Source organism: Mytilus galloprovincialis, chromosome 6 (assembly GCF_965363235.1).
Source record: "Mytilus galloprovincialis chromosome 6, xbMytGall1.hap1.1, whole genome shotgun sequence".
In the NCBI taxonomy this organism is placed as follows: domain Eukaryota; kingdom Metazoa; phylum Mollusca; class Bivalvia; order Mytilida; family Mytilidae; genus Mytilus; species Mytilus galloprovincialis.
In genome coordinates, this window is record NC_134843.1 from 24,918,245 (window position 1) to 24,927,732 (window position 9,488).

At 30.8% G+C, this 9,488-nt stretch overlaps 1 protein-coding gene across 1 annotated transcript; it reads left to right on the forward strand.

The window, feature by feature from the left end:
* The first annotated feature begins 216 nt into the window (after positions 1-216).
* LOC143079224 (T-box transcription factor TBX20-like) lies at positions 217-7,089 on the forward strand. Its single transcript, XM_076254455.1, has 7 exons — positions 217-550; positions 1,114-1,298; positions 4,236-4,509; positions 4,678-4,839; positions 5,552-5,628; positions 5,954-6,060; positions 6,289-7,089. Exons 2-7 carry the CDS (start codon positions 1,276-1,278, stop codon positions 6,543-6,545), a joined length of 900 nt encoding a protein of 299 aa, XP_076110570.1. The 5' UTR covers positions 217-550; positions 1,114-1,275; the 3' UTR covers positions 6,546-7,089.
* Positions 7,090-9,488: the final 2,399 nt, after the last annotated feature.

Below are 9,488 nucleotides of genomic sequence, written 5' to 3' on the forward strand. Positions count from 1 at the left end.
ATGAAATGTGCCTAAATTTGTTTGTAAGAAACAGAACCAATTAAATTAGCAAGTTATACACGTGGCTATTGATTTCATCTCCGCCTTAAGGTGGAACAATCTCAACGATTCTATTCAACATCGAAAGCGACCAATCAAATTGCGTCTAACAACTACTACTCTATTCCTTCTATGAATTTTGGATAAATTAAGTTTGATGGTTTCATTTTAGCATAATTTGTTGACATTGTTGAAGTTGAAACATTAAACTGGATAAACAAATTTACAGAATTGTGTATTTGAACATTCACGGCTTATTAAGCAAGTTTGTTGTTAGTTTATAAAAAAAAATTAATAGAAATGGATTTATCGCCAAGAATTCGAGACGAGACCCAAACTGACATTTGCAGAACTGAGCTTCAGAAACAATATTTGTCTCCAAAAGCAAATGCATTCTCTATAGATTCAATTCTTGGTCAAAGAAGTGTTAAAGACAGTGAAATTGTTGAAGTTCATACAACCAGAGATCACGAGCTTCCCGCAACACCGCCTCTTGCAGATAGTCCACCAAGTAAGTTACTATTTTCCTTTATATTTTCTTGCACTTATATATTTTAGTCCTATTGTCCTTAACTAATCGTTTGATTTTTAGAAGTATTTGTACACTGTATTTACTTTAATGTGAATCTTACAAGCTTTCTTTCGTTTATGTTGAGAATGTATTTTGTATGATTTTGAGATTAAGCACCGTTGAAGATTTGTATATTATCAAGAATATGTATGTTTTATTTATTTATGTATTTCTTAATTCTATATTGTCATTTTCTTTACATATTGAATAAAAATGTATGACTATAGAATTATTCTAATGTTCATCCAAGTCCACTGATAATATAATGCCAATTGAATAAAAACCATATTAATTGCCCGTCAAAATTCTTTGGAAATGTAATAATTTTCAGCAAAAGTGTTTTGCAAATAAATTAATTAATTTTTGAATTACAAAATAGAAATTAATAAAGTCCGTATGTACATCCCAAAAGAAGTTTTATAATTTTTGACAATAATATCAGAAATTTACGAAGAAAAGAAAAGAACAAAATAATAGAACTATTTAATATTTGTTTTTTTCAGAGAGTATAGTATCAGACGATTCTAGTTCAGAATATAAAGCACGCGCATGCAAGTACCACTCCACCGTTGTCACCAGAACCCTACACCGGTAGTCTGCCAAATGTAAAATGTCGTCTGGAAACCAAAGATCTCTGGGATAAATTCAACGACATTGGAACAGAAATGATCATCACCAAAACTGGAAGGTAAAATTTTATTTATAAAATTATAACCACGAAAGTGTAACTCTTTTACAATAATTTTGTAAAAAAAAATGGAAGATGATGGGTAAAAGAATTTAAAGACCTCAAACGTATAAAAAAATAAAGAGTGAAACAAGAAAGCTCTTTGGTAACACTGAATAGATTTTCCTTGGAAATTTGTCCCTTTTGAATTAATAATGAAAGTGTTAATTATAAGATTGCCTTGATATTTTCTGAATTTAGATGATGCTTAACATTGCAAGTTAAAGAAATACAAATTATAAAAATTATATATATCATAATACATAATAAACTTAAAAATAATGTATTTCAGTTTCGTTAAAATTTTAGTTTAACCTTTAACAAATAAAATATAATTAACTAATTTTTTGAAGAAAAAATTGTATCAAAAATTAAAAAAAAATTTGGTAACCAAAATAAAACGCACAAGATAATCTATTTTTCGTATGGCAAAAATAAAAACTTGGCAAATACTTATTAAAATATTTTGGATAATATCAACATATTCCATTCTTCTAAAAAGCACCACACCAGGTTCAATAAATTTATATCTTTTCTGTTCACAATTGAACATTTTAAACAATTCATTGCTGACTACAGCTATCAACGCTAATAGATCATTAATTAAGACCTACTAAGTTTATATCATTTTATTTCACCACATAATTGTTTAGCTATCATCTCTAAAATTTGACCCTCTTTAAGAAACAATGATTTTGTCGGAAAAATCTTCACAATTATTTAATTCTTTTATTTCATGCCAAACTTCACAATAAATTTTACAATAGGGTGTTGATGATTTTTACGTATTTAACGATTGGCAAGATTTCGCACTTCTGATATCGGTACATTTTTTATTCTTCAAAGATTTTATCTTTCTTATTATTTATTTCAACATATTTGTTTCAACGTTCGAAGACGTTAAATTAGTATTTAAAAGTGACGAAACGTTTATTTTTTATAATAAAAAATATGGGTATTTGTAAAGCTGGTTTTTTTTTGACAGAAATTATATTTTTATATAAAAAAGCTAAATAACGGTATTCGGAGATCAATTAATTGCAGATATTATCTTTTTAATGTGTCACTTCAACACTTGTTCAGGCTAGATGATTTTCTGTAGAATTTCTGATTAAACTGATGAATATCAACCACTAGAACAAAACCTTAAAAAGATTAGAACCCGTTAACACTTTGAATTAAAATTAGTCATCACCGTTCAAACCAATACCTATTCAATTAGCTCTACCTTTAGAAGTGTTAGGTATTTCTGAAAGGTATGCCAACTTTGATGTAGCTAAATCTGTTTGAGATGGAACCGTCTTGACCGTGAGAAACATCTACTATTAATGATTTATGTCAAATTATTAGCCATTTCCTTATTTAATCCTTAACATGATAAAAATTACATTTATGGTCTACCAGACGCCTTGTTTACTTTCCGATTTCTTAATAGCCCGCAACTTACATTGAAACTTGATTAAAGAAGAGAATTAAACGATGATTAAATGTGTTAATGGGCTGAGAGGTTCCCTCCCCTTACCTTTCGTCCGATAGACTTCAGCTTCATCACTTGGTGCCTACTCATTCCCCCGAGGGATAATCTATTGTATGGGGATCAATGGGGCAACAAAACTTAACGGGTACATATTTTCTCAATGAGTAGAGAGACAACGATTTGTATATTCATTATTCACAAAAAGGCTTAACAGCAATTGACATGAAATTAACATAGAATAAAAATTTGACCAAATAGGTTAAATTATGCAATTGTCAATATGACTCAGGAAAGTAACTTTTATATTGTTCGTGTTGGTATTTTTCAAGGGAGTTTTATTCTATGTGCATTCAGAATTTCTCCACAGCTATAAACAATTCAAAAGTTATTCAACGATATTTTGTGTGTTTATGCCCACATTTTTTTTGTACTTTAAATGTTAACACTGGACATGGGTTTAAAAATGATACATTTTTATTCAACATGACAGAGCAAATTAGTCACAATGTAATGTACTTAGAAAATTGCAGTATTGAAATACTTATGACAAATTAGTCAAATAATAAATTAATCAAAAATTAAAGTACTTATCACTATATTAGAAAGAATAGATTAAAATAAGTGATATAATTTCAACTAAAGTGGTGTATATTTGACTATCCTACCACCTGTCCAAATGGGGAAAAGTTAAACTTATTATCTTAAAGTTCAATATTTCACCACTGAATGAAAAATGGTAAACTGACCCTATTCTGTGACATTCGATACGGTTTTACTAAACAAAAACTATTACTTGTGGTATAAACTTCAAATTTATATTGTAAGTGTAGCGTGTAATCTGTTTCTATATCTCAAAACACTGAAACGTGAAACAAGGTTAATCTGAGTCCCTTTACTACTGAAAACGACGGAAAATAACTAAAACCCATAATTTACGAATTACCACAAAATAGAAACGAGGTGGAGCACGCAAAACAGCAATAAGATATATGTTACTGTTCTATTGATAAGGTTGAAAGGAACAGAGCCGTTGTTGACTCTTGCCCACATAAGGTCATATTTTATTATTCCAAGCGTGATGAAAAATCATTAGAACTGGAAAAGGCACGGAATAAGTGACAGTTTGGTGTTTATGATTATAATCTAATATGGTTCTAATGGAGGAATTTAATTTTTACATGCTCATTAATGTCTCTCAACAAATAAACACCAGTTCCCCGCAACACGCCTGCATATGTCAGGGAATTTTAACTGAAATTCCAGAACAAAATGAACACATTGATACAGATTCTTGCTTATATCTAGATTTTAATTTTCGATGTGATGAACAGTTTGTTGCTGAATTTAATTCACCATTCTGTTTTATAATTGCCATCGATTTTGATTAAAATTCCTAAATTATACTATGTCTTTTCTTTCAGACGTATGTTTCCAACGGTAAGAGCATCATTCTCTGGTTTAGAAGCAGATGCTAATTACGTCATACTGTTAGATATAGTACCAATAGACAACAAAAGATACAGATACGCATACCACAGATCATCTTGGTTAGTGGCGGGAAAAGCTGACCCACCTTTACCCACAAGGCTCTGCTCCCATCCAGATGGACCCTTTTCCGGTCAACAGTTGCAGAAACAAACAATATCTTTTGAGAAACTGAAACTCACAAATAATCTGATGGATAAAAATGGACAGGTAATTTAACGGTTTTTTTTATATTTACTTGTAGTGAAAATGTTATTAGAGCAAGCTTTTTCACTTGTATCTTGGAGTAATACAAGGTTTCAAATAAAATTGCAATACTTTTTTGTTCTTCAATATCTATGAACTGCGAAATTAAGTCTCATACTTTTTTTTTTCCAGATCATCTTGAATTCAATGCACAAATACCAACCTCGCCTTCATATAGTAAAACGTCAACCAGACGACAAAAGTTCTGTAAATGACCTTGAAAATGAAGAGTATAGGACGTTTGTTTTTCCTGAAACTGTGTTCATTGGAGTAACAGCCTATCAAAATCAACTTGTAAGTAGAAAGTACTTTAGCACTATTTTTCATATGCAGATTGTGACAATTCGTAAACATGTCATGCTTACAAATTGATCTTGCACTTTCACATGAAAGTTATCTTATTTCTTAATTAATTCGTTTTCCATTGTAAAGAGTTTTGAAAACAGACAATATATAGTGTTTATTGAACATTGTGATTTTGTTATTCTTTATCTCTTCCGCTGCCTGGGTCTTAATTTGGTGATATACTGTATCTGTTTACTGCCAAGTAAATCAACCACAATGGTACAGAGGTGAATTTCTGACAGTAAATAATACAAATAAAATCACTTAATCACGCAATTACAACAAAAAACACGTGAGAGTTAAAGAAATGACGAGACATCCGAAACCTGACGTCATCTTATGTTTCATACGTCTGCTAACTGCCAAACTATAGGAAGTAAATATATCCCTTCATTTTGTTAAAACGTTTTTGTTGCTTTGATTCGGTGATAAGAATCTTATTATAACTTAATCACTGTAAGCCTGAAAGATGATAGTGGCCTGTTTTTTTCAGGGTCAGTAAAACATATTCGACACCCAGTCTAGTAGTAATTTGTTGCGGCTCTGTGATAACCACGTACGCCATATTGATGTCAAAATTTTGTGTGGTCGAAATTATTTTCTACACTTTTTTCAAACGATAGCACAACAAAGTTACTCACAATTTATTTATTTCTTTCAGATAACTAAACTTAAGATTGAGAGTAATCCATTTGCCAAAGGATTTAGAGATTCCAGTCGACTCAGTGATATTGAAAGGTAAATAACATAACGTAAAAGACTTAATAAATTTTGTTGCAAGATTATTCGAGAAACAAACAAAAAATAGATGCTGAAAAAAATGCTTTTGTCTTTATTGAGGTATGATAAACTATATGCACCAACAATAATTTGTATCTTTGTCTTCATAGTTGACTCTATATCTTTGACCCACTTTTATTTAATGTTGTTGTGCTCTGTTAATTTGGTCATAAACCAATGATATCAATGAGACAGCAACCTAACGACTCATTACTATAATTATTTATTAAGGTTATTTTGTTATGAATATGGTGTCTTATATTATATAAAATTATATTTGCAGGGAAACAATGGAAAATTTGTTAAACAAGCATGGATTTCCGAGAGTACCCTTTCCATTCCCAATTGACGAAGACACTTTGAAATATAGAGACACATTTTTATCAAGAGGTAAGTTATCTAAATCGGCCATCTTTCTATGTTAAAAATAGACATCATAAGATATATAATTGTTTATTTATATATGTGTTCAATATATTTATTCCAGTTTAATTAGATGTGACAGCTATTTTGAATGATTAGAAAAGTAGATTTGTTCAATGTAGAATAGTTTAAAACAGAATTCATTATGATTTTTTAATGCTCATTTTCACTCATGCATTTTTTTTTCTATTTCAGATGGTGTTTTCCCTTTTGGAATGATGCCAACATCAAATGCCATGCTACCAGGATTACCTCTCCATACATTGGACTCCCGAATGATACCCAGTTATAACAGTGTCTTAATAAACGGACAACAAATGACCAGTGAACACGAAGCAATACTAAGAAGCAATATAATCAGAAACTCTTTACAGTCGTCACCGCCATCTAGTCTCCATTCAAGTCACATGTACCGCTACCATCCTTATCTATCAAAATCGGGACATGCTTGAGACTTCAAAAAATCTTAACATTTAGGTCTCCACGTACGACAACCGTATACATAGATCGGTCACGGTCCAAGACTATCGTTGTTTCATTCTTGGGTGCTGGTTTCATCTGGGATTGAACAAGTAGCAATATGTCAAAACAAACAGTTCGAGTAACCATGTTAGAGTATCCTATATATGGCATGATCAAAGCATTGGTTAGAGGAAAATACACCTTAATTCCAAAGTTGTCTTATTGACGGTAGATAAACTTTCTTAAAACTGACCTATTCGACTCACTGATACAAGGCAGCGTTCGATTTTGACATTATGTATTTGATATGTTTGTAAAGACTTGTAGGCAAGATTTTAGTGACTACACGAGTCCTGAAATGCTGCATATTATGCCATAGATTAATGGCATAATACACTTTAACTTATATTTGTGATGAAAAACAATTGTTTTCAAATGGTGCTTTTGAAATATATATGTGTAATTAATTTAATGTGTTTGAAGTTCAGTATTGTTGATAATAAATAGCAGTAAATGTGATATATGAAAATGTGACATGTGGTTGTTTTGTACTTTATTCCTAAAAGATTTTTTTCTATACAACAAACATTGTCATTGTGCGCCAATATCAATCTTTATTCTTCCCCACTAAATGTGCTTAATAATTTTACTTGAAACGACATTGAAAAAACCAATTTGAAAGCAAACGCAAAATATTTTCAAAAATCTTGCCTCGTGTTGATAACAGTCTTTATAACACGGGACTACCGAGTTGAAGATTGTATATTTACAGAGCTGACATTATAGGCGAGACAAACTTTGTAATGATTGTGAGAATGATTTCAACTATTATATGAGCAGATAGAATAAACCTGTTACCTGCAGGAGAGTCTAAAAAATATGAGTGAATATGTAAAATAAAATCTCAATTAGAAAATATTCAGGCTGGTGCAAGAAAAAGAAAAAAGTCTTAAATTGTAGAAATTGACAACACGAAAAAGGCCAGTTTTGTAAAATAGACTATCAACTTTCAATTGACAACACGAAAAAGGCCAGTTTAGTAAAATAGACTATCAACTTTCAAAATACGAATGGTCTCACTGATTAGTTGGTACGATGCTTCGTAAAAATGATGATCTTAATATGTTGTACAAACTACCATCCCTTGTAAAAAAAATAAACAGACATAAGTAAAATGGTGTTTGAATAATAAAAATATCTAATGCACAGTATATAATAAACAAATGCAAGAATTTTAAACTTCTAGATACGAATGAATTGATTACATACAGACGAATACAAATGATTTAGATAATAATGAATCATACAAAGCATATAATTATACATTTTTAAAACGCCGCATTCAAAATATCTCAACCATTTAAACTGTGTATCTTTTTTGCATTATACACATCATAACCTATTTCACCCTGTTTACACAGTTATCGATCCTGTATTGATTGATTGAGATATCCCTTGAACCGTGTAAAAGTCTATTCGTTGACTTTAGATATAACTACGAATTTATAATTTGAACCAAAGATTGTTGTTAAAGTTGAGTTTATATTACAAATATATACCATGTTTTAGCAGTCCGATATGGAAACGACCAAACATGCTTTGTTATAAAATAAGGAGATAATAAGTAATGGCGTAAAATAAAAAAAAAATCATAGTCCCTACAAACAACATGAGCCAAAAAATGCACAATCGTCGATCAAATATTTCATAAAAATATAAATCCTGAGGATGTTTTTTGTGCTTCGGAAGGGAATGCAGATTCTGATTGCACATTCAGTGTTGCTCTTGATGAATCAACAAACCGACGACGAGAGTGTCTCGAATGCATGGTAACAGTGATAATTTTCATTCATTTTAGGCTTATTTTCGTAAATAAAACGTCGGTTCAGTGATGTTCTAGGTAAAACGAACGTCACGTATCAAGTCGGGAGCCTAGTATAATTCAATAGTTGTCGTTTTTACTGTATATAATACATATTTGTATCCCGTTTATTCTTCAGTTTGTACATTAATCATGCAGACCGTTAGTTTTCTCGTTTGAATTGTTTTGCATTTGTCATATGGGACCGTTGATAACTCATTATGATCATTGTTGAAGGCTAAGATGTTACCTACTGATAGCTTGTCATCCATTCGGCCACTGGTGGATGGTTGTCTCATCTGCAAGCATACCACGTCTTCTTTTTTGTCATATTGCAAATACGAAACTAAGCAAACTTTCATAAATAGAAACAACTAAGAATGGCAGAAAGTAATCAAGATGGAAGATACAAATGAAATAAATTTTGCAACAAAAGAAAACAGCATTCCAGAAAGCCCCAAAACCCCTCTTCTTATTTGAACAAAAAGACATTACGAATTTGCAAAAATTTCAAAAGAATTTGATGATTAATTCATAAACAATAAATGACCATGCCAAACTTAATGTTCTTAAAAAAGTTCTATGTGCCATTCTTGCCTCAATATGAACTCAAAAAGAAAACTGTTTGGTTATCATTCCAGCTTATGCAGTTCATTTTTTCTTATCAGAATTCGACAAGCGTCATTGCTGTCTATTTGCCATTTGCGGTCTCAAATTCGTTAGATTTATTTGTCTTTCATTTTTAATTCAAAGGTCTCAAAAACTTGCCTTATCATACCTTCACCATTCCATACGGCTATTGTTCTTCTCCGTTTGACCATATGAAATACGAGTACAAATGTATATATAATATTCATACATACCAACTTTCACATTACAATTAAAACAAATCAATCAATCGTCATTACAAGTCAACACTGACTTTAATAATGTTGAAAATTACCTCCAATATAAAAGACTCTTAGTTATGTCAGAATGTTGTACCTGGTACTTTATAAGTTAATCTAATCTAATTTCTGAATCATACAGATGTTTTAGTGATGACATGACCTTGTGCCTTTCATAAGATCTT